Source organism: Austrofundulus limnaeus, unplaced genomic scaffold (genome assembly GCF_001266775.1).
Source record: "Austrofundulus limnaeus strain Quisiro unplaced genomic scaffold, Austrofundulus_limnaeus-1.0 Scaffold0, whole genome shotgun sequence".
NCBI lineage: Eukaryota > Metazoa > Chordata > Actinopteri > Cyprinodontiformes > Rivulidae > Austrofundulus > Austrofundulus limnaeus.
Window position 1 is genome coordinate 3,249,601 of NW_013952402.1, and position 24,734 is coordinate 3,274,334.

General features: G+C 40.9%; 1 protein-coding gene across 3 annotated transcripts in view; it reads left to right on the forward strand.

The window, feature by feature from the left end:
* Positions 1–24,734, forward strand: part of dst (dystonin) — a 111,482-nt gene that overhangs the window by 70,627 nt on the left and 16,121 nt on the right. For all 3 annotated transcript variants that reach the window (XM_014015892.1, XM_014016055.1, XM_014015975.1), the window contains exons 57-85: positions 468–703; positions 834–963; positions 1,390–1,589; positions 1,678–2,176; positions 2,264–3,735; positions 11,085–11,246; positions 11,386–11,556; positions 11,817–11,983; positions 13,243–13,402; positions 13,608–13,934; positions 14,892–14,976; positions 15,079–15,320; positions 15,407–15,613; positions 15,707–15,826; positions 15,901–16,008; positions 16,080–16,298; positions 16,371–16,574; positions 16,698–16,929; positions 17,012–17,238; positions 17,334–17,456; positions 17,595–17,696; positions 18,231–18,332; positions 18,698–18,871; positions 20,237–20,392; positions 20,549–20,746; positions 22,188–22,316; positions 22,846–23,016; positions 23,985–24,140; positions 24,274–24,480. In XM_014015892.1, coding sequence (XP_013871346.1) covers positions 468–703; positions 834–963; positions 1,390–1,589; positions 1,678–2,176; positions 2,264–3,735; positions 11,085–11,246; positions 11,386–11,556; positions 11,817–11,983; positions 13,243–13,402; positions 13,608–13,934; positions 14,892–14,976; positions 15,079–15,320; positions 15,407–15,613; positions 15,707–15,826; positions 15,901–16,008; positions 16,080–16,298; positions 16,371–16,574; positions 16,698–16,929; positions 17,012–17,238; positions 17,334–17,456; positions 17,595–17,696; positions 18,231–18,332; positions 18,698–18,871; positions 20,237–20,392; positions 20,549–20,746; positions 22,188–22,316; positions 22,846–23,016; positions 23,985–24,140; positions 24,274–24,480 — 6,686 coding nt within the window. The remainder of the gene's footprint in view (positions 1–467; positions 704–833; positions 964–1,389; positions 1,590–1,677; positions 2,177–2,263; positions 3,736–11,084; positions 11,247–11,385; positions 11,557–11,816; positions 11,984–13,242; positions 13,403–13,607; positions 13,935–14,891; positions 14,977–15,078; positions 15,321–15,406; positions 15,614–15,706; positions 15,827–15,900; positions 16,009–16,079; positions 16,299–16,370; positions 16,575–16,697; positions 16,930–17,011; positions 17,239–17,333; positions 17,457–17,594; positions 17,697–18,230; positions 18,333–18,697; positions 18,872–20,236; positions 20,393–20,548; positions 20,747–22,187; positions 22,317–22,845; positions 23,017–23,984; positions 24,141–24,273; positions 24,481–24,734) is intronic.

Sequence of the window (24,734 nt, forward strand, 5' to 3'; positions counted from 1 at the left end):
TATATATATATATATATATATAAAACGTCTTTTTAATGCTCTTCACAGCTTACAGTTCTGTACGTTGGGGAACTTCTACTCTAAATCTTCTGCAGTAGCTTTTTTAGGTTTTTCTCTGCTACTGCCTCTAGTGGTGTTGGGTGGAAATGCAACAAAAAAACAAAGATCACTAAATCAGGATACCACGTTTTGTATTATGAAATTGCCTGACTTTACTGTACATGACTTGTTGTCATGAAAAAAAACTTTCTGTTTAAATATGTGACATTTAAAAATGCATAATTTCTTATTAGTTTTCTTGCATCTTTCCGCTTTTTAATCATCTTTGTAAAGTTTGCTGTTGCATCCATCGAAAATATTCTGAGCAAGCTCTTACATAAACGTAACATCCTAAATGTGTCTCATTGTGATGATAATTGAGATTTTCAATGTCCCGATAAGAAAAGATTTCTTTTTGTCACCTTCAGAGTTGATGGGGATTCAGCAGAACATGTCGTTTGTTAATGAGGTGTACGCCAGCCTTGGAGAAACGCTGAAGAGTCAAAAAGAGCAGCTAAGTGGTTTGCTGCAGGAGGTGAAAGAGACCCAGAAAGAGACGGAGGACATGATGACATGGCTGAAGGACATGAAAAAGACAGCAGAGTCCTGGAACAGTGCAGCCGCGGGTAAAGACTCTGTGAAAACGCAGCTTGAGCAGCAGAAGGTAAAGACATATTTTTATTCACCAGAATACATGATTGCAATAAACAAAATATCTAAAATGCAAATATTTACTAACGTTGTTTCTTTGATATGACTGGATTCAGCATTTATAATTTGCTTGGTTCCCTCAGGTGTTTGAAGATGGGATGAAGAGGAAGCAGGAGCAGATTCAGAAGCTAAGAGAGAAGCTTCTGGGCTTGATCTCAGCCCATCCTAACGCCCCTGAAGCAACAACGTGGAAGAACATGCTTTCAGAAATAGGTATGCACAAATTTGATGTCTTGAATGGAAACTTTCAAGCAAAAAATGTAAGTTGAAAAATTGTAACACTCAGTAAGTGAGCTAAATAATGAAAGAAATGTCTCAGTGACATTCTTTAACATTTGATTTTACACTTGGCTCCCCATGTAAAAACCCACAGATGATGGACTTTTCAGATTAAGACATTGATAATATTCTAAATTTAGTCAATCTGGACGTATCTGGTTTGAAAATTTAATGTGCACAAACGTGAACAGATTGTCACCATGTCTCTGCACCTTTTATCTGCCACATCAATTAACTGAATTAACACATTCTTTGTGCCAAGTTCTGCACAGTGGGAGGAGAACAGTGGGTCAGAGGACAGAATGGCGTGTTTGTGCTGACTAATACAGATTGGTGTGGTTATTTCGGCTTTTTGTTTAGATGCTTCATGGGCAGAAATCAGTGGCTCCGTAGAGGAAAGGAAGCAGCACCTGGAGCAATCCAACAAAAATCTAGATGTCTTCCAGTCATCAGAGCTGCAGCTTGGCCAGTGGCTCTCAGAGAAGGAGCTGATGATGAGTGTCCTTGGACCCCTCTCTATAGACCCAAACATGTTAAAAATGCAAAAGCAACAAGTTCAGGTTAGCAAAAGTGCAAGTTGTTGAAAATGGACTTTTGAGCATCCTGACTGATCATTTTGACTTATTTTCTTTTTTTACCCTACTCCAGATCCTCCAGAATGAGTTCAAGAGCCGTAAACCTCAATATGAACAACTCGAGGAAGCAGCTGCTGCCATCCTGAACTCGACAAGCAACCTGGAGCCTTCAAATGGAAAGCTGGTGGAGGAGAAACTCACTGCTGTCACCCACAAATGGCACGGCCTCACAGGACAGCTGGACCAGCGAGACAGCCTGATCGACCAGGCGGTGGTGAAGACTGGGCAGTTTCAGGAGTTACTGAGGAGCCTCAGTAACACCGCCACACAGCTGGAGAACCAGCTCACCAACCATCACACCAACAGTAGCCAGCCTGATGCCGTGAAGAAGCAGCTGGAGGATGTCCAGAACATTTCAGCTCAACTGAGGGAGGAGAGGAAGAAGCTGAAGCAGGCTGAGGCCATCAATGCAGAGCTCTCAGCGTTAGTGACTGAGGACTACCTGAAAGCAGATCTGGCGAGGCAGCTGGAAAGTGTCAGCAAACCTTTTAAACAGCTGGAAGACAAAGCAGGTTGGTCTTTTATTTATAATATAGTCACTTCAACTTCTAGAGGTGTTTGCGCAATTGCTTTCTAATGCCTTCATTTCTCTGTTGTAGCAAAACGAATCGAGCAATTGAATTCAACCTTTGCCAGCTCTCAACAGTTCCACCAAACCTCCAAAGACTTCCAGTCATGGCTGGGCGAGAAGCTCCAGGAGCAATCAAAACCTCCGTCCGTCTCGGCCAAAGTGGACGTCTTGCAGCAAACCCTCGAGGAGCACAGCCAACTCCAGAGAGCTCTCAAAGATCACGAGGAGGCCTATGGCACAATCACCGCTGAAGGAGAAATGCTGCTGCAGAGTGTCAACGGCGCCGAAAAGTTGGCCCTGCAGGGACAGCTCACTGCCCTCGCATCCAACTGGGAAGAGGTGAAGAAGGGCTCTGCTGAGCAAGCTGGCAAACTCCAAGCCGCTCTCCTGAGATCTCAGAAATACCACGAGCACGTCGAGAAGCTGAGCTCATGGATTCGGGATTGCGAAGCCAACGAGGGTTGTGTCAAGCTCACCGTCAATCCCGTGGCGATGGAGGGCTCCATCTCTCAGGTGAGGGCACTTCAGAAGGATGTCGACAAGCACAGAGGAGCGGTGGAGCAGCTCAACACGGCTGCTGAACGCCTACTTGAGGTGGCCAACGCGGACACTGACGCTGTGACAGAGGAGAAGAATAACATTGGTAAAAGGTTGGATAAGCTGGTGGAAGGACTGCAAGTCAAAAGGGAGTGCCTGGAGAAGATCTCACACACGGTTAAAGAATTTAACGATGCCCAGAAAGAAGCAAAGAGTCAGCTCGAGGCAGCCAAGAAGCAGGTGGATTCCTTCGAATCCCAGGGGCTGCAGGCACACAGCAACAAGAACTTAACAAACATGAAAGCCCAACAGAAGAGCTTAGAGGGAGTTCAGAACCAAGTGGAGCACATGAAAACCTTGGCAAAGGATCTCGTGGTGGATGTTCCAGATGTGGACGGAGTGACGGAGCTCTTACTGCAGGCAGATAACGTAGAAAAAGATTACAGCAGCCTTAACAAGAAACTAGACGAAGCGTGCCAAATGTTGGAGAGCAAACTGCAGGGTATCGGACAGTTCCAAAACAACATCCGTGAGATGTTTACCCACTTCACAGAGCTGGACGACGAACTCGACAGCATGTCTCTGGTGGATTTGGACTTGGCCACCCTCAAAGAACAACAGGACAGCATTCAGAGTTTTGTGGCTAAGCTGCGGGATCTGATGGGGAACACCGCCACCGCTGGAGACAGCTGCAGGAAGATGCTGAAAGAGTCCGAATCGTCACCGGACCTGCTGGGCCTGAAAAGAGATCTGGACGCACTGAGTAAGCAGTGTGGCAAACTGTTGGACCGATCCAAGCAGAGGGAGGGCCAGGTGCAGAGCACGCTCAGCAAACTAGAGGAGCTTTATGGTAAACTCCATCAAGCCGAAGAAAAACTTGTCAAAGCTGTGGACAAGGACGCATCCCAGGAGGTTGTTGGCATGGAAACAGATGTGATAAACCAACAACTGGAGGCCTTTAAGGTATGTTGACCACAATTTTACACTTTTATTTTGTTAGATATGTCTGGAGGAAAAACACAACAGCATGTTTAGCTTGGTATATTATTTTTTACCAACTTTATGTTTTGTTCTAGAGCAGGGGTCTCCAACCTTTTTTTTCCTTAAGAGCTACTTTCATGAAAGGAAATTGTCCTAGAGATACTTTTTTGCAACATTTACTTATAAACATAAACAATTGGAATAAGCTTGTTTTGCTTGAACATGCACAAAAACATTGTCTTCAACTCACATGAAACCATCTCAAAGAACACTGAATTTACATGAATGCGGTTCCCAACCCTGGTCCTCAAGTACCCCTATTCAGCATGTTTTACTTGTTTCTCTGCTATTCAGCTATTCAGCAGGTCTTCAGAAGGTTGTTAATCACTCATTCATTCAAACCAGGTGTGTCAAATCAGGGAAACATCTAAACATGCAGGAAAGGAGTCCTTGAGGACCAGGGAATCACTGCTTTAATACATGTTATCTGATTTATGGCAAAAAATCAACAGCTTCCAGAGGCAATACTAAAAAACATAAAACTGAGTCAATATTATATTTTGAAAATGTCTCATCAAACTCAAAGAAGCTCTTGAGACGTTGGTCAACATTTAAAGTAGTGATTTTTAGATGTTTCCCTGCTTTGACACACCTGGTTTGAATGAATGAGTGATTAACAATCTTCTGAAGACCTGCTGAAGAGCAGGGAAACAAGTAAAACATGCTGGATAGGGGTACTAGAGGACCAGGGTTGGGAGCCACTGGAAAAGATTTGTGCACAAATTCCGGGTGACGGGTCTCGGAATTTCTCCCAGTCGTAGAAACCCCATGCAGTGACGAATGCTGCAGCGGGAGGGATCTCCCAGGAGCTCTGCACAGCGTGTCTCAAGGAGCTATGAAAAGTGTGTGCGAAAATGAACGCCTAACAACCATGTAACCGTGCATCATCTGGTTGGCTGCCGTTCAACCATGCTGAGCCCTAGATTGTTTTATTGACCACCAAGGGGGAGGGACATCTATGGATTGATTGGATATAAATGAAAGTTTGTTTGGCCAGTGACAAATTTTGCTACTCCTAATTTTTCATTAGCACTGAAGAGCTACTTTGAATGAGCTCATGAGCTACTGGTTGGAGACCCCTGTTCTAGAGGATCTTCATTAGTGGTCATAGTATATTTTTATATAATGAATAAGCAGCAATAATTTAACAAGATCAACAATGTAATAAATCCTATTTATTCATCAAAATTCTTCAATTTAATAAGATCCAGGTAATCTGTTCTATAAAGTGCAACTTTCAATACATTGGCCTGTTTTTGTGAGTTGATCTTATTTAAAATTTTACTGCATTTTGTTGTCTCCTCCAAATTCACATTTGATAAAATCATGTTTTCTGTCATTTCTTTTTCAGTTGTCGATGTGGCTCTGTATATGGCTTAAATATTTTTTAAAGATTTATCAGTACAATAAATAGACATCTTCATTTTTTTCAGATATTAATAAATACTATTAGTGATGCATACTATAAAAACAACTAAACTGATTACATAGTCCACTTTTTATATAAAATTACTCAATAAATGAGTCAGATGCACACAACTAATTTTGTTACAAAGATCAGGTTAGTTTTCAAACAATTCCACTTTTACTTTAAAATTTCAGTTTTTTATTTAAACCAGGCTCTCCGAGTCTGTTTTCATTTCTAAAATGTTTTGTAAAATTTCTGCAACACAAGTACAGGTTAATATTAGCGTCTCTTCTGAGCGTGCTTAATGTCAATCCTCCGGGGGACTGCAAGCTTTATTTGGAACATGTGGTGTTAACAAAAGATCCGGGATCTTTATGCAGTGAGGGGGGGCAAGTAGGACAGACCACCACGGCCAGGTGGTTGTCAGCGGGGCGCCGCATGATTTAGTCATAAAGCTGATCTTCCATCCTGATCACCTAGTTGTTCATTAACCCATTATTTTGTTGTTATTTAAATGTTTCTGACTTGGATTCGCTAGTTACATGTTTGTAATAAATTTTAGAGAAGTAGATTTTTATAGTTGCTGCTCAGCAGTCCATTCTGATGAACACTGTACCGCAAAAGGCTAAAGGTTATTCTTCTAATCTGCTGTTAAAAGATTTGAAAACGTTTGCTTTCTGTTACCACTTATCATTGTTATTGCACTTATAGTTCATTTTCTATTAATATTGCTTCAGTTTTTTATTATGGGAATCTATTCAAATCAGTTAGAAATTGATAATCAACAATTTGTTATTAGCAAGATGTTCAGACAAATCCAAATATTTTAAAAGCTCATAAATTCCTGTGGACTCTACAAGAGGATTAACCTATATTAGGAGGTGAAATTATAAAAGCCATTTTTTTTATAGCATTACAATGCATTACCGTAAAACAATGTAAACAGCCATGTCTAAGCAAATGACTGTCCTATGATATAGGTCAAGGGATTTTTAATTTTCTCTAAAGAGTTCTCTCCTCATGCAGGAGGACTTCATCCTGGCCTCCGAGTGACATGCATGGATTATTATCATTGTGGGGGTGGAGGTGTCAGCTTGTGGAGATTGGTTCATGGGGTTGCTATTAAAGAGCTGATTGATTCAAAATGTTGCTAAGCAGCCGTGTTGTCATGGTGTGCACACCCATTTATTGTCCTGCTACCACTCTCTGGGCTGAGAGGGCCTACACGGCCTCAGCTGTTTGTGGAAGGTTCTCTTTGTCACAATAGTTAGAACCAAGAACAATGAATTAACATTAAAGCTTGATTTTTTTTTATTTAGTTGCAGCATAAATACACTACACGACTTGGTCATGTTGAGATTTATTTTTGCTCTGCAAAAAAGTTTCAAGTCATGTGGTGGAAAAGAAATAAACAGTGAAAGGCAGTGCTTGGATTTGTCTCCCTCCTCTGCTCTGTTACCATTTTAGGTCAAGTTCTGAAACGAGGCTTCACGTGTTTGTCAAGTTTCTGTCATAAGTTTTTTAAGAGCTTGGATGTCCTGGTAAATCTACTTTATGTGTAAATGGGAATTGTTAGAGTTCGTTTTTAGTGACTCAACACTGCTGGCGATTGTTGCGCGAGTCTTTTCCTTCGTTCAGACGTTACATCAGGGTGCCTTGGAAATCTGAAAGAATTTCTATCCTCTGAATCATTCTCCAACTCACTAATGGTGATGTTAAAACATATGTCACTAGACCTTTTATTGCTGCATGAAAATACATTACATTAAGTGAAACATGAAACTTTATGGGCCATTTGCAGTATGAAAAGATATAAATTATCTTGCTGTATGGCGATTATGCTGCATGTTCTACTCATCAGAAGCATCAAATTAAGCAAAAAAGCTGCAGGTTTCTTTAAACGTATTCTTTAGGTACTTATTACAAATTATTAAATGAGATAAGATAATATAATCCTTTATTAGTCCCACAGGTGGGAAATCTAGGTTCAGAGCAGCAAGTACAAAAAGCAATAGAAAAATGTTAGCACGGCGAAAAGCACCATACAACCAGGTTGAAAGTTTAAATCACAAATAATATAAAATAAATATACAGAACAGATGGTGCAGTTTGAAAGAGTTTACAACAGTAGTTCTTTGAAAATATTGATATGCTGTTCAGAAATGCAGATGCGCACTCAGTGTAAACAATGCACTTTTATCAACAAATTTTGCTTCAAGTGGGAGGGGGGTATTCGTGTATTTTATTTGACTTTGCATCATCGTCTATCTAAACGCTTTGAAATTGGCCTCTGTTTCTTTAAGAACCCCCTAACGTTTCCGACACACCCACTTCAGCACATCTTCATAACAAAGCTTTGGGGGAGGGGTGCTCTGTGGGGCGGGAGCTCGGCTGCAGACTGAGCTCCAGGGAGGACCTTTGTATAAATAGGCGGAGCTTTGTACCAGCAAGTGCTTAGGCAGCTCCACGTGGCTACAGGAGTTTCAGCTACATCTCAAACATGGATGATTGAATCAAAGCAGCACTCTGAGTATGTTTTTCATGAGAAAATGACATTATAACATAAAGCTCAAAAAAGTCCAATCTGCATAACACCCCCACCACTTTAATAAATCTGAACTAATTTACAACCCATGAAAATGGAGGAATTGTTTTATTTTATTTACATGAAAAACCGAATGAAGTAAAAAGCCAGATCATGTTTTAAAATACATCTCCATCAAATTTTACTTAAATATCACTGCTTCCGGTCTTAGTGCATCAATACTCATGTGTATTTTAGTAAAAATATTAATAATTTAGGAAAACACTGTGACGCAGATATCAGCAGCTATCAAGTTCATTTTGTTATTTTTGTCCATCATCTTTTCTTCGGCTGCAGCTCACGTCACTGGACATAAAAGCTCCATGATGCACTTGGCAGTATCGCCAGTGTTAAATTACCTGGGACTTGTGCCCCCTCAGCATTCCACAGTAATTAAGAATATCTGCAGGGTCCACGGCGACTGTTCACAAAAGGAGGAGGACAAAGAGAGAAAAAAGGGAAAAAAAAGGAGCATGTATCTGTTTCAGCATATTGTGATGTCATCAGTGTGGCTGCTGGTGCCTGCTGGTCTTTATGTGTGTGTGAGAGAGAGAGAGAGTGAAGCCTGGGTGCTCTCTATCCCTTCCCCATTCCCTTAGTTCCTGAAAGAGAAAAGGGAGTGAGTGACTGTGTCAGGATGCAGAGGATGGCTTAGAAATGAAGTCATATGGGCTTAAGAAAAATAAGAGGGACTTAGAAAGAGGGGGGAAAGGGTCATACGTCCACCAATCAACTTGTGTCGGAGCGGCTCTGAGCACAAACGGAGTTGTGGCAGATGTTGTCTGAATAATGAGCAGGGGGGCGGGGCATGAAACCTTCTGCCAGGAGGGTGTCTGTCAGTGTGAGGGGAGCGATGGGAGAGGAAGGGCAGGCTTTTATTTTTTTTGTTTATCTAAGAGTACCAGCTCTCCTCGGAGCTGCCTGCGATTTTCTCCACAGCCTGCTGGATTTATTTGTGAATAGTTTCAAGACTTTTTATTTTGCTCACATGGATGCTGGGAGGATTTTCAGGACAACAAAGCACTTTGAACAAGAAGATAAGAATTTAAGTTTTGGAAAAACACTGGAGGACCATGTTAGGGCTTGGACTTGCTCTATGATTGGGGATTTTTAACAGTGTTGAGCATATGTTTTTGGAAGTGTTTTTTTAATTCTAGAACAACTTAATGTTTTTTATTTTTTAGAGAAACCACCCACTTATTAAATTATGGATAAATGTATTTTGAAATACAAGAGGAAATGTTTAGTGTTGATTTGATGATTTCTCATTTAGGAGAGCAGAAACATTATTTTGCACACAGTTGCTTCTCGTGTACGTTGTGCTCCTTTAGAAACTGCTCAACGTACACTAAAGCAACTTTCGCTGTACCTCAAAGGATTTCACTGCATCCTTAATCTTTTCTTTGTGGTGAGTGGTGACAGTTGTCTCAGCATGGGTAAACCACTGAGCAGACCAGATTGTCTTAGACAAAACCCTTCCTGCGTTGGGAAGGGGGAGGAGGAGGACCTGAACATTGATGACTGCTACGTTCCCCAGAGATCCATTTACGACACCGTACGTCTCAATGAACAGATAGACTCAGGATCTAAGGGCAGCCTCTCCTCCCGGCACTTCACGGGCACTTTACCTTACACCCATCGCACGTTGGACCTCAGCAGCCTGTGCGGGAATGGAGGTCTCTCGGCTTCTAGTTCCTTTGAGCTCCGAACAAGAAAACCCGCTGTGCTGGATGAGCGGGCGGTCTTCGACGGACTTAAACTCAATGGGAACATGATAAGTGACACAGTGCTGCCCAAGGGTCGTCTTCAGGGTGGAGAGAAGAAGGAGCATCCTCACCACCGCAGGTCATGGAGGACTTTTGCCCCCAGTAATTTGGGCGAATACGCCAACCGCAGTGGCACCTTGAGCTGTGGGACTGTAGAGAAGCCTGGCTTGACGAACGGCAGGAGAGGACAGAGCATGACCAACTCGTTGACATCTGAAGAAGACTCAGGTCTGTACAGTCCCTCCGCAGAGCGGCAGCGGCATGCACACAAATATCACAAAATATCAGGCCATGGAACAAGAAGCTTCTCATCGTCCGAGGCAATGCATATGTCAGGGGACCTGAAGACAGGACGCTCCCTCAGCTCCGGACAAGAGGACTTCCCTTTTTCTCCTGTGAGGGCCAACCTCTACCACAGCAGCAGTTTGATTCGAGAGCCACGACAGAAAGAGCCCGTTGTGGCGAAGCTTAATGAAAAGGATATTCCGAGCAATGGGGAATGCAAATACTCCACCGGGAAGTCGTCTTTAGGCTCAGCCTCCAAAAATCAAAACGGCAGCTCCGGCTGGCGTTCCAGGACTTTAACAGACTATGACAAGCTTTCCACGGCTGAGCTGTTGGAAGATGGGTCACCTCATGATGACTGTGAGCTGGTTAGCGTGGTGGTGACACAGCCTGAGACTTACGGAAACTCTGTAACTTTACCCACTGAGGGCCGCCTGCAGACATGCACTATGCAACAAGGAGTGTCCAAGTACAACATCGAGGAGCTGGAGGAGTTCCTGCAATCACTGGAGGCCTGTCTGCCAAAAGGTTTACACGCATTCCAGCATGCAGGGGAACAGGAGATCGAGGCCTTACTGAATGCCATTGCTGCATGCCCCGAGATTGACCCCATGGGTTATTTCTCTCCACAGGTGCCCCAAAATAGCTTCTCCCTTCGTTTCTGTTTTTCTTTATTAGCTGTTCCAGCACACGATCCCGTTTATGATAAATGTCTTTGCTTGTGTTGCTTCCTGGCTGCTGGATTCTTACATATCTGATTACATGATGGGTAAATTCGATTCTTCTCAGCCTGGATGTCTGTCACAGCCGTGCTTTAGCTGTTAAATCTGCTTTGCTGACTCAGTCAGTACCTCCTTGTTCTGGAGCTCCAGTTATTTTTGTCCAGTATTGAAGTGAAGATGATGTTTTTGAACCATGACTGAAATCAAACCCTTGGCCGTATCTTAAGCTTTAATCTTTCCAGATTACAGAAATTGAACTACTTAGTGAGAATGATTATACTGACATTGCCTTCAGCTGAAAGGTAAATGCAAACAATAGTATTTTTTTTCTGTCAGTGTGTGGTGGTGTTACAAAAATATCCCATAAACCACTAAACATTGTTTAATGAAACTTGCAGAAAATAATCATTGGCTTTACTTCTACAGCTGAGTAACGGTTGAAATCTAGGCCTTTGTTTATATAAACATTTAAAATATATTAACTTTGATTTATTGCTTGTCTTTAGGCTTTCCAGAAAGACGACATTGAACCATTACAGACACAGCTTCATGACATCAACTTGCTCGGACAGAGTCTCGTCCAAAATGCTGCTAAAGGCACCAGCACCAAGAAACTTGAAGATGACTTAGAGGGCATAAACTCAAAGTGGAATACCTTAAATAAAAAGGTTAGAATGGTTTACGCTTGTATTAGAGACATTTGTGGGAATGTAAGGAAATATTTGCACTTTAATAAAACACTTATTGGTAGTATTTTGTATTGTTACAAGCCCAAGTTAAATTAGTGACAACTGTATTTATCTGCAGATCGCTGAGCGTTCGGCGCAGCTGCACGAAGCCCTGCTGCACTGTGGGAGGTTTCAAGATGCTCTGGAGTCTCTCCTCAGCTGGTTAACTGACACAGAGGAGCTTGTGGCCAACCAAAAACCTCCTTCTGCTGAGTTCAAAGTGGTGAAAGCACAGATACAAGAACAGAAAGTAAGCCGTTATCACACTGAACAATACACTTAAACATACCAGCAACTCTGTTTTCATCTTAACACTTAAACACTAAAATGTACTTGACGTTTATTTTACCATTCATTTAATTTAATAGACATCCATTGTTGACTGTGAGTGTGTCGCACAAAGCTTTTGTTCAATGGACATCTAATTTGAGGCAGTTAAATTTACTGTTTTTCTATACAATGCCATGAAAATGTGCTCAATAACTCTCCGGCTTTGTTTGTGTCTGACAGCTCCTACAGAGACTGCTGGACGACAGAAAGCCGACCGTGGAGCTGATAAAAAACGAGGGAGGGAAGGTCGCAGAACTGGCTGAGTCTGTGGATAAGGAGAAGGTTGCAAAAGAGATTGAGTCCCTGGGGCAGAGGTGGGACACTTTGCTCAAGAAAGCTGAAAACAGGTTTGTATATTTGTAGGCTTGTCATTTAAAACCGTTACATGTACAAATTAAAAAAGAAGCAAGAATTCATGTAAATAATTTATTAGCCTGTTTGAGAGTGTTAAAAATGCCCTAAGATGGATGAACTTTTAAATACCTCCATTTCTCTTATTGTACTTTTCAAGCATTCATACTACTGAGATGATGCTTTTTTTTCCTCCATACTTTTTTCAGCATGTTGTTCTTTCCACAATTTTTGTGCTATTTCAACAATTCATATAATAAACATTCATCTCATTTATGCCATGGGTGCTACGACTTTTAGTATTTTAGCAACTTTTAGTTTTTTCAGCTATTTAGCTTTTTTGGCCACTTTTTCCTCATTGAAAATGAACAGACTGGTCTTCAACATCTATAATGTTTTTAAATCTTTACTGTGCTTTTTACCTTTTTACTCTGGTTTTGCTTCTTTGTGCTAATTTCAGTATTCTTTGGCTTCTTTTTTGCTTTCTTTCCAAATTTCAGCTATTTCAGCTATCTTTCTGCTATTCTTCTGCTAAGTTAAATATTTTGTGCTTCTTTCTGTTTTTTTTATGCTAATTTAAGCTGTTGTCTGCCTTCTAGGCTATTTTTTTTAGCAGATTTCATCTAATTTTAGCTTTTTCTACCAACTTAACTTTTTTGCGATAACATCCGCTTCTTACTGCCTAATTCAGCAAACAAATGCTCTTTCTGCATCTTTGTTTTAAATTTAGCTTTTTCAGCTACTTTTGAATTATTTTCAGCTTGTTTTAGTGTTTTAAGCTATTTCACAAATGGCAACTTTTTGGTACTTTTTGTGTTTTTTCTGCTAATATGAGACTTTTTACTGTTCTTTTACCATTTATCAGCCAAATCTATCTTGTTTCTGCTCTTTTTGGCTACATTTCTGCTCTGTTCAATTTTTTCAACATATTTTTTTCTACTGATTTTTCACTTATTTAATTTTTTTCCCCACTTTCAGCAGATGTCAGCTGTTCAAACTGAGCTCACATGAACAGTTTTCCTATTAAATAGTTTCATCTTCTGCAGTTTTCTGTAAAATCTTTCAGCAATAAGCATTTGCACTGCTTTTTTGCAGGAAATGCAGTTTCTCAAGTTAAAGTTTATTCTGCACTAAAAAATACTTTTTTCAGTTTTTTTTATAAATAAAATAAAAAAACATACATTGTATTATGTACTTTTGACAGTGATAACTCTATGGTTTTTAATCCTCTTTAACCCTATAATGCATGTGGCAGGCAAAAGCAACTGGAGAGCATCTTAGTGGTCACTCAGCAGTTCCATGAAACTCTGGAGCCGCTGAGCGAGTGGCTTGCAGCCACAGAGAAACATCTGATCAACTCTGAGCCGATCGGCACTGAGACGTCTAGGTTGGAAGATCAAATTTCTCAACATAAGGTAAAAATTATAATCTCACTCCTTATCTTTGTTTTCATTTTATGCGTTAACACCATCAGCTATGGTGTGTTGATTTCAGTTCTATTTGTTTTGCTCATTTTATTAAGTTTTCCCATTTTCCATTTAGTGAATTTTTTTCTGTTTCTTTTTATTTTCTGTTTTCTTTTTTTCCCCTTTTGGTCCATTTCCCATCACTCGCAATCAGGCCTTAGAGGAGGAGATTATGAACCGCAGTAAAGACCTGTTTCAGGCTGTCAGTCTGGGCCAAATGCTAAAAATGGTGAGCTCGGCAGAAGATAAGGAGTTTGTTCAGTCCAAACTGGACACCACTCAGGCCGGTTACATAGAGCTCCAGGAGCGGTGCCGGAGGAAAGCTGACATGCTGCAGCAAGCCTTGGCGAACGCCCAGCTGTTCGGAGAGGACCAAGTGGCCCTCATGAATTGGCTGAATGAGGTGCACACCCAGCTGAGTGACGTGTCATTGGAGGACAGCAAGTCTGACGTTCTAGAAAAGCAGCTGGCAGAGCAACGGGTATACACTCCTCTCCAGGCCACCTTTATTCTTTCTTTTTAGTTGCATCYGTCATCTTTCATTTTATTTCATTGATATGTTTGTCATACATTGTTAAAGGGATCCCCGATTAGTTGTAACATTAGATTTTATTTGATAAACATATATTTTAACTGTAAAATAAAGACTGTAAAAATAGATGTTTAGTTTTGTAAATTAAAAAAATATATATTTTAACACGGATGGAGCCATTTTATTTACACGCAAAGCATTCTGGGTAAATGATGACGTGGATAGGTCCTCGGTGCGAAGCTGCTGGCGAGCTATATCCACCCTGAAGGTTAATCTTGGACAATATCTGATGATCGACTCTTTTAAATGAAACCAGAGAGCGTTGACAGAGAGAAGGTAGAAATGACTCAGCCTGGAACTGAACATGTGGATGGAGGACAACAGAGCTACTTCATGGAAGAAGAACCTCAGCTTAGCCTGTTAGCTTTTGCGCTAGCGCCGACACTATATTGCCTTGTATGTATTAGCTCAGTGCTAGCACGACAAACAAGCTAAAGTGAGGTCCTCCATCCATATTTTCAGTTACASGCTGAGTCATTTCTACCTTCTCCTCTCTGTCAACGCTCTCTGGTTTCATTTAAAAGAGCCAATCATCAGATATTGTCCAAAATTGACGTTCAGGGTGGATATCGCTCGCTAGTAGCCTCGCACCAAGGACTTATCCATGTCATCATTTACCCAGAATGCTTTGTGTGTAAATAAAATGGCCCCGACGGTGTAATATATTTTTAATCTTGTAGTTTAAAAATGATAAAAACTAAACAGCCTACAGTATTTTTACAGTCTTTATTTTACAGTTAAAATATGTTTATCCAATAAAGTCTAATGTTACAACTAATCGGGATCCCTTTAACACTGGAATAGGTCCTAAACCTTTCACAGACTCACAGAGGTTTTTCTTTATAGACACTTCAAAGTGATATCGAATCAAAGAAGAAGAACGTTGATCAGGCCATCCTTAATGGGATGGAGCTGCTGAAACAAACAACAGGCATGTTTCATTTCATATCATGTGCTTTCTTTGGTAACAGATAAGAACAACGAGTTAAGCAACCAACTGTTTTTTTTATTTATTTTACACGAATATTCATAGGTGATGAAGTTGTTGTTATCCAAGGCAAACTGGATGGAATAAAAACAAAGTATGCAGAGATAAACTTGATGAGTGCAAATGTTTTGAAGACACTGGAGCAAGTATTGAGTCTCTCCAACAAGCTGCAGGGCACTCATACAGACCTGAGCTCCTGGTTAGAAAGAGCAGAAGCCGAGATAAAAATGTTTGCTGATCAGGAGCCAGCGGGCGAGCAGCTGACATGTTCACAAAACAGGCAAAAGGTATGTTTTTTTTTATTATTATTATTAAGTCTGTGTCTATTCACACAAAAAAAACCCACTTCACTTTATATTTTAACCTGATTTAGGCCTTATTAAAAGAAACTAAAGAACAAAAGCCCGTGTTAGACAAGCTGAATGAGCTGAGCAGCTCACTCCTGGATCTGATCCCCTGGCACACGAGGGACAGTTTGGACAAACTGGTGACCGAAGATAACGAGCGGTACCGAGCCATCTGCGACACCATCACCCAGCGGGTCGACCGCATCAACGCCGACATCCTCAAATCACAGCAGGTAAAATACACACGTTATAGCATTGCTTTTTTTTTTCTAAGTCTGTCTCTTTGTCTCGTCATTTAGTGTGTTTTTCTTCACATTTCCTCCCAGTTTGAGCAAGCTGCAGACGCTGAACTCTCCTGGCTGGCTGAGGCTGAGAGGAAGTTGCTGTCAGTGGGTGATATTAGGCTTGAGCAGGACCAAACCACAGCCCAGCTGCAAGCACAGAAGGTTATCCCATGATATTTTARATGTGGACACAATTTTTTTTAAAGAAAGCAATGTAAACACATTTGATTTWGCAGATTTTCTCCATGGACATCATGAAGCATAAAGATGTGGTGGATGAGATAGTGAAAACAGGAAAAGCCATCTTGAGCAGCAAAAACTCTGAAGAGAAAGAAGCTTTGAAGGTGAAATTAATTTGTTTTGACACGAGTAAACTTAAGTAAACAGCATATAAACTAAAACTTWTTTTAATCAGGCCAAGACCAAGAGTCTTTTGGAGAAGTATGGTATCATCAGTCAGCTGAATTCGGAGCGCTGRCTGCAGCTGGAGCGAGCCCAGTCTCTGGCCACGCAGTTCTGGGAGACCTACGAGGAAATGTGGCCTTGGCTACAGGAAACTTTAGGTACCTTCAGCCAGCTGCCCCAACCTGCCATCGAGTACGAAACACTCAGGCAGCAACAAGAGGAGCTCAGGGTAAGAAATCAACACCAGCTGTAAAACTTTTTTCCACCAAAAAAAAGAACCAACTTTRAATGTCTTCTCCAGCAAATGCGAGAGCTAATCGCTGAGCACAAGCCTCACATTGATAAGATGAATAAGACGGGGCCTCAGTTACTTGAACTGAGCCCGATGGAGGGAGCCCCCATCAGAGACAAATACACAACTYCTGACCAGCTCTACACCAAACTCAAGGCTGATGTCAAGCAGAGAGCTGCCACTTTGGATGAAGCCATTTCCAAATCCACACAGGTAAACTAAAATTAAATGCTTCTTTATTTTTCCTATAAACTAGACGTTTCACCGAGGAGCCTTGCGTGGTGTTTGGTTTTATAACTGAGCTTTTTTCTTCCTGTATTTTTTTTCTTCTCTAAGTTTCATGATAAAATCGATCCCATGCTGGAGTCTTTGGGACGGATTGCCGAACGCCTGCGTCAGCCTCCATCCATCTCAGTAGAGGTGGACAAGATCAAGGAGCAGCTCTCTGAAAACAAGACCATGTCTGTGGATCTGGAGAAACTGCAGCCTTCCTTTGAGACGCTGAAGCAACGAGGTGAAGAGATGATCYCTCGATCTGAAGGAGCAGACAAGGACATATCTGCCAAAGGTCTGGAATTTGTCTTATTTAAAAAAAATGTTTGTCGAAGTATAGTTCGGCTTTGTACATTCATTTGTCCTTTCAACTCCAGCTGTACAAGACAAACTGGACCACATGGTTTTCCTGTGGAACGACATCCAGGCCTTGCTGGAGGAYCGCGAGGCAAAGCTGCTGGATGTGATGGACCTGGCAGACAAGTTCTGGTGCGATCACTGCGCTCTCATCGTCACCATCAAAGACAGTCAGGACCTGCTGAAGGAGCTGGAGGAGCCCGGAGTCGACCCTTCTGTTGTCAAGCAGCAGCAGGAATTTGTGGAGGTGGAATGAAATGATCTAAATCACTTAATGAACCAGTTTTTAGTTGGCAATGAAGCATGTTACTTTATTAGGAAATGCTTCTTTTTATAAAACAGGGATTTAAGGAAGAAATTGACGGGCTGCAGGAGGAGCTTGATGTTGTTCAAAACCAAGGTGCAGAACTGATGACTGCCTGTGGCGAACCTGATAAACCTGTGATAAAGAAAAGTCTTGATGAGGTAACAGATTACTGCCAAAAAAAGAAAAAAAAACATGTATATTTTCCTGCACTTTCTTATTTCGCACTTTCTTATTCTCATGAGCATTCATGTGATTAGGTTCTGTCAGCCACATGAAGATAATCTGATGTCTTGCAGGTGAATTCAGCGTGGGAAAACCTCAACAAGACTTGGAAAGAGAGAGTAGAGCGATTAGAGGAAGCCATGCAGGCCGCTGTGCAGTTTCAGGATGGACTGCAGGTACTGAGATCACAATAAGACACTTCCCAAAACCAAACAATCACAGTTAGAGAATGTAAACCATCAACGATGCTTTCAGTTTTTGGCTGTTTTCATCATAAAATACACAGATACTTGTTTATGTAGACAAGTTTTCTTTAATCTTTTAAAGTTAAACACAAAAGTGAGCCAAAGCATTTTAAGGCCCTCAGATGAAACATCAGATTACAGAGCAGATTCTTTGGGTGATATGTCATTTTACGAGAGCTTTGCTAATTTAGAAGCAATAAACACCAACTCCAGTCTGGTGCTATATTTGGCTCAGGCTTTAACTTGTGTGTCTTATAAAATCTTGTTTTACTGTGGGAGACAAATCTACACTGCTGGTTTCTTTTTAATTGAATTCAAGTTTATTCTCTTTTTTGTATGTTTTCCTAATTTTCAACTGTACAAACCGGTTTTTAGATTTATTACGTAACATGAGCTGAACATGATTCTCTTCTGCCCTAACCTTTGTTTTCTCACTTTAACAAAGGTTTCCTGTTTTGCATTCAGGGTATGTTTGACTGGGTGGATATTCTGGAGAACAAACTGGATACAATGTCCCCTGTAGGCACAGACCTGGAGACGGTCAAGCAGCAGATTGTAGAGCTCAAGGTACTACTTTGTGTTTTAGCGCAGGATGAAAAATTATGTTGTATACACTAAAAAACTTGGTCATTCTCTTCTGTTCTGGGTTATGAACTGGTTTCTTTACATTCAGTTTTTGCTGACAAAGCAGATGACTCAAACACCATCTGTGTTTATATTCAGTGCTTGATCCARAACCAGTAGTTGGTCTTTTTTTRCCCTTTTTGTTCAAGTGCAAAAACCACAAAAAAGAATAGCTTCACGAAGTGAAACGTGTGCTTTGATGTGCAGTTAGGCTGATCTTTTCCTTCAAAGACAGAGCTTGTATTGTCTGTGTTCAGTGCTTTTGTTGACTGATCAGGTGTGTCGCTGCATGTGTTGTTGTCTTCCAGGAGTTCAAAGGAGAAACGTACCAGCTCCAGATTGAGATGGAGCGTCTGAACCACCAGGCCGGCCTCCTGCTGAAAAAGGTGACGGAGGAGGCCGATCGCTGTGCCATCAAGGAGCCCATGTCCGAGCTCAAGATGCTCTGGGACAACATGGACGAGAAGATAATCAGCCGCCAGGTCAGAGCGGGGAACAGTACCACTAGAAAATGATTAGGTGTTATTATTAAGGAGGCACTGATTCCAGTTTTCTGACCAATCTCCATCACCGATCTTTAAAAAGTCGGACTTGCCAAATCCGATTTTGGACGATACTGATTTTTTTAAACAGCTTACATTGTCAGATGCTATAAGGTCAAAGTACAGCTTCAGTGTTCCAATCTTATTTTATTGAAATACACTAAACAATACCCTTGAAACAATATAAAATTGTTCTAACGGAACATTATTGCTCACAGCAGAYTAAAAGGAGACAGTGGCTGGTTTTCAGACCTTTGTGGAGGAAGAAAAGCTGATCTTTTCTGCCGATCTRATCTAAGGATCGGCCGGTCTCCCAAAATTAAGGAAATCATTTAAGGAAATTAGGGACATTAAAAGATTTCCTAAAGTCCTTAAAAGTTATTATTCAGTTTGTTTAATAATTTATGCCTTCTATTTTTATTCCTGTCATTGTCCCAGAAGCACAATCTGTTCAGCTTATTTCTGCCCACGCCAAAAGAAATACATCCAGATCGCCATGCTCAATTTAGGGAAAATTACTGGTAATAATTGTTTTCATCCTTAATTATAAAGCTGTGCTAAAATTTTTTCTTGTAAATGGTTTTAATATAATACATAATATACATTCTGATATTTATAAAATATAGATTTACAAAGTGTATTATGTATAAAATTTATTTAAATATTACTTGCTATAAATGGGCCTATTTTCCTAGAATTCTCTTAATGAATAACTTTCAAACTATACTTAAAAAATATACTTAAGAAGAAAATTGCTTATTGGATTGATTGATTGATTGATTGATTGATTGATTGATTGATTGGTTGGTTGGTTGTTTCGTTGGTTGGTTGGTTGGTTGATTGATTGATTGATTGATTGGTTGATTGGTTGATTGATTGATTGGTTGATTGGTTGATTGACTGGACTGTAATGTGTTCACGCTGTCAATGTCTGGTGGTCTCATAACGGACAACAGAGGTGACGAAAGACTGAAATCGAATCCATTCTGTCATCAAGCTGTCTAGCGAAACGCTACATGCTAAATAACAAACAAAGCCCTTCTGGAAGTATTGTTTTTAGAGCATGCACAAATGAGCTGGCGGTACAGATCATGTTTCAGGGACAGATCAGGCAGTGACTATTCCACTAAATTCAGATACAGCATAAATAATTAAGTTATGAAAGAAAATTGAAATAAACGTTTTTCTCTCCTTAGCATAGGATCTACTGAACAATACCTTCTAAAGGCTGATGGATGTGGTCTGTGTGTGTCAAGTGCTTTCTCTGAATGTCATGTCTAACGGGTCAATTTGTCATAAATCCAGCACAAACTGGAGGGCGGCCTCCTGGCTCTGGGCCAGTTCCAGCATGCCCTGGATGAGCTGCTGGCCTGGATGAGCCACACCGAGGAGCTGCTCAACGAACAGAGAAAAGCCGCAGGAGACCCCAAAGCCATCGAGATAGAGCTCGCCAAGCACCACGTATGACGGGCTCCATCATTTTCAGATTTGTTTTAAATCTGTTGCTAAAATAAACCTTTTTCAATTAAAAAATACATTTTATTTGTGAAAGCTGGACAAAAATCACATCCTTTTAGTTAACTTCTTTTCATTTCTGGCTGCTTTTTTTCCAAACAGGTGCTCCAGATAGACGTGTTGGCTCATAAATCAACCGTAGAGACGGTGAACAAAGCTGGTAATGAATTAGTGGAGTCGAGCGCTGGGGAGGAAGCTTCCAGTCTGCAGAGCAAACTGGAGAATCTGAACCAGAGGTGGAAAGCCATCCTGGAGAAGACGGAGCAGAGGAAGCAGCAACTGGAATTGTCTCTGCTTCAGGTTACTGATTTATACTTACTGCAACTTAATCCTAATAGGTTTAGGCATCCGAGAAGCTTTCTTTGCAGTTTTTGTTGGCTTTGTGCACTAACCTTAACAACCCACAGGAAAGAGGGGAGGGTGACTTGCATGCAAGTTCAGGTTGCAACAGCAGATCAAGTCATAGCTTAAAAATTTGGAAATCCACATTTATAAGTTTAATTGAAGGGATCCCTGATTAGTTGTAACATTAGACTTTATTTGATAAACATATATTTTAACTGTAAAATAAAGACTATAAAAATAATGTAGGCTGTTTTTTTGTAAATATTTTAAAATATATTTTAACACAGACAGAGCCATTTTATTTACACACAAAGCATTCTGGGTAAATGATGATGTGGATAGGTCCTTGGTGTGAGTGAGCTATATCCACCAGGTTCTTCTTCCATGAAGCAGCTCTGTTGTCCTCCATCTATATTTTCAGTTACAGGCTGAGTCGTTTCTACCTTCTRCTCTCTGTCAACGCTCTCTGGTTTCATTTAAAAGAGCCGATCATCAGATATTGTCCAAGATTAACCTTCAGGGTGGATATAGCTRGCTAGCAGCCTCGCACCGAGGACCTATCCATGTCATCATTTACCCAGAATGCTTTGTGTGTAAATAAAATGGCCCCGTCTGTGTAATACATTTTTAAACTTTTACATTAAAAATGATAAAAACTGAACATCCTGCAGTATTTTTACAGTCTTTATTTAACAGTTAAAATATATGTTTATTAAATAAAGTCTAATGTTACAACTAATCATAGATCTCTTGAATTAGAAGCAAAACATCTTCAGAACTTCACCATTTGCCTTCATTTAAACCTACATGGATTGATCTAGCAAGTTTGACTGAGAACCTTCCCTGCCACACTGTAACCTAAAACCACTGCATTATTACTTTTTAGTTTAATAAAGGTTCTCGTTCTTTTATCCCAAAGGAGCAAATATGATATGTCAAACTCATATGATCTTGTCACAAAGGGGGAGTAGTTTTCCGTTTCCTGATTTGTTTTGATTCCCGAGGACTTTTCTGTTCATATGTTTGACATTTGAAGTGGAAGGGAGGTGCTGCGATGTGATGAAGAGAATAAAAACTTAAAGTTTCCCTAATGCCAGTAAGTGTCTGAAAAGCGCTTTCGTTTAGTTTAGAGTTTTTCATGCACCTGTATTATTGAGAAATATAATAATGTTACGTGACAAAAGGACAGACAACAATTGTGAATTGCCCCGTTGTTTTCCCTCAAAAGCTTCAATTCATTATAGGCCACCCTTTTTTTTACCCTGCTGAATACGTCACAGACAAGTCCGGGGATTTAATAACTCAGTCATGTTCCTCTGCGAGGCTCGGGTTCCCAACAATAAGCGTGTGCGTGAGACACGGTTTTTGTCCTGACTCAGGTTGTATTGTGTTGTAGGCCCAAGGTTTCCATGGTGAGATCGAAGATATGCAGCAGTGGCTGAAAGACACAGAACGTCAGCTGTTGGCATCAAAGGCTGTGGGAGGCTTACCAGACACGGCTCGGGAGCAGCTTAACGCCCATCTGGTATGTGTTTAACAATGTGAAAGGCAGCTTACAGATGGCAGGCTGCCAAGGAGGGTGACCGTGTCTTTTTTTTTTCTGTGTTTTATCAAAAGTGTGAAAGTTAAATGACACCGCAAAATAAACTACTTGAAAAAAAAACTGAAAAAAAAAAAAGACAAAAACCTTTTAAGTGTTTCCAATTGATTCAGCCATGTCTGACTGTAATGAATTTAGGAATGTTTTCCTTCTTTGTTTTTCCTTTGCAGTAGTGGAGACACTTAAGCCACAAGAGTTTCCTAAAGAAACATTGGTGGTGACATTTAATAGAAGTAAAAACAGAAAACTTTTGGAAGCAATAATGTTTTATCAAATTGGAAACATGTTTACGGGAAATATGCCTGCTTCACGGTGCTCATTCTTTGACCATTTTTAGACGAAGCTTGGAGTAACTGCTGACAAATGAACCGTCTTAAACTGTAAATAGCCTCGGTGACAAAAGCATTGCTTTCCTCATTGCCGTTGTATCTTTTTTTTTCTCTCCTTCTCACAGGAGTTGTGTTCTGCCTTTGAGGCCAAGGAGGAGCTGTATCAGGAACTGCTAAACAAGGGTCACCAGRTGCTCGCGATGACGCCTGAGGGTCCGGACAGCAACACGGAGCATGACCTCACCAACCTGAAGGAGAAGTGGGAATCTGTGCAGGCAAAGGTCACAGAGAGAAAGGTAGGGCTGGGGGGGTGGGAGGCGMGTCTTCGCTAAAGTGGCTTTCCCTACTTTTAACCTGATGATTCAATTTTTCAGGTCCCTGCAAGGGATCACTGACAGACGTTTGAGTCATGAAGGTGCAGCGGAAAGCCTTTAATCCCAGTCTTGATGAATGTTCACAAAGTGTTGGCAGTGACACACAGGATGTGGTTACACGCCAGAGATCACAGTTTCTGCCTCGGTGGAACAACACTGTTCTCATTTGTTCCCTGCGCAACGAAGATCTGACAATCTAAAGCTAAAGATTAAAACAGATATTTGAGACTTTTATTTTCTTGCCAAAATAAACAAACGTTACGTTCTGGATTCTTGCAAATCCCAGAGCTCGTCCGACCGACGTGGCTTTCTTGTTGTCAAAAAGCACAATTTTCATAAGAAGAATTGCAGAATTTTGAAATTCAAGGGGTTTTATTTAGCAACACTTTTAATGAAACTCTCAAAAGTAAAAATAAACAAACTAAGTTTCGAGTTCAATCCTTTTTAAGCAACCGTAGCAACAAAAATGTCTTTAGCCACATCTACAGAGCTGGATTTTAGTGTTGTGGTTGCTGAGAGTCATTCACAACCTGTTTCCTGAGCACTGACACATCTCATGAGAACTCACAGAATTGAATGAGATCACCAATAACGTCATTGACATGCTTTAACCAAAACAGCTGTTACCCCGTCTTTTCTCAGTATGTAATACTCTTAGTTTAAAACTTTGGCATAAAAGTCAGCAAGCAATATGCATTCCTTCAAATAATACCAGGCCTTTGCTGATTTGGATGACGTAGCTCTGCATGTTTGTCTTTGTTAAAAAGTCATCATTGCCTTTCAGCATCACCATTAATGCATCAACTGTGGATTAAAATCTGTGTTGTTCTTACTGATATTTATTTAAGAAAAAAAATCAACACTTTTCTGTTTTTTTTGTCTGTCCTCAGGCAAAACTAGAGGAAGCTCTAACGCTGGCCACAGATTTCCACAACTCTCTTCAAGACTTCATTGTTTGGCTAACCCAAGCAGAGCAGACGCTGAACATAGTCTCCCCCGCTTCCCTCATCCTGGAGACCATCATGTTTCAGATTGATGAGCACAAGGTAACGTTTGTGCACCGAGGACGGCTGCGCGGCCTCCAGAAAGAAACAAAGTGCTGATGAAAATGAATAGATTTTTAAATGCCGCACGATTAGGGAACGTATTCTTAGACGTCGCTGTTTGCTGTTTGTGCAGATGTTTGTGACGGAGGTGAARGCTCACAGAGAGCACATCATTGACCTGGACAAGGCAGGAACGCACCTGAAGTACTTCAGCCAGAAACAAGACGTGGTGCTGATTAAGAACCTTCTGCTGAGCGTGCAGGGCCGCTGGGAGAAGCTGGTGCAGAGATCTGTAGAGCGAGGGCGCCTGCTGGACGATGCCAGAAAGAGGGCGAAACAGGTACTGGATGATGCATGTTTGTACTCTGCTTGTTTCCCTGCTCTCAGGAGCCTTTATTACCATTGGAACATTCACTGGAAAAAAATAGATTAAGCCTGTTTAACATCCTGTCTCCATGCTGTTACTATATTTTTATTAGCGCGGGCCGTTTCTTTTCTTTGGGCCGGAAAGCACAATCGTGTGAACACAAAGCAGAACATTGTAATAAATCAACTTGAATATTGCATATTGATGTTTTACACTGTTTCCTAATA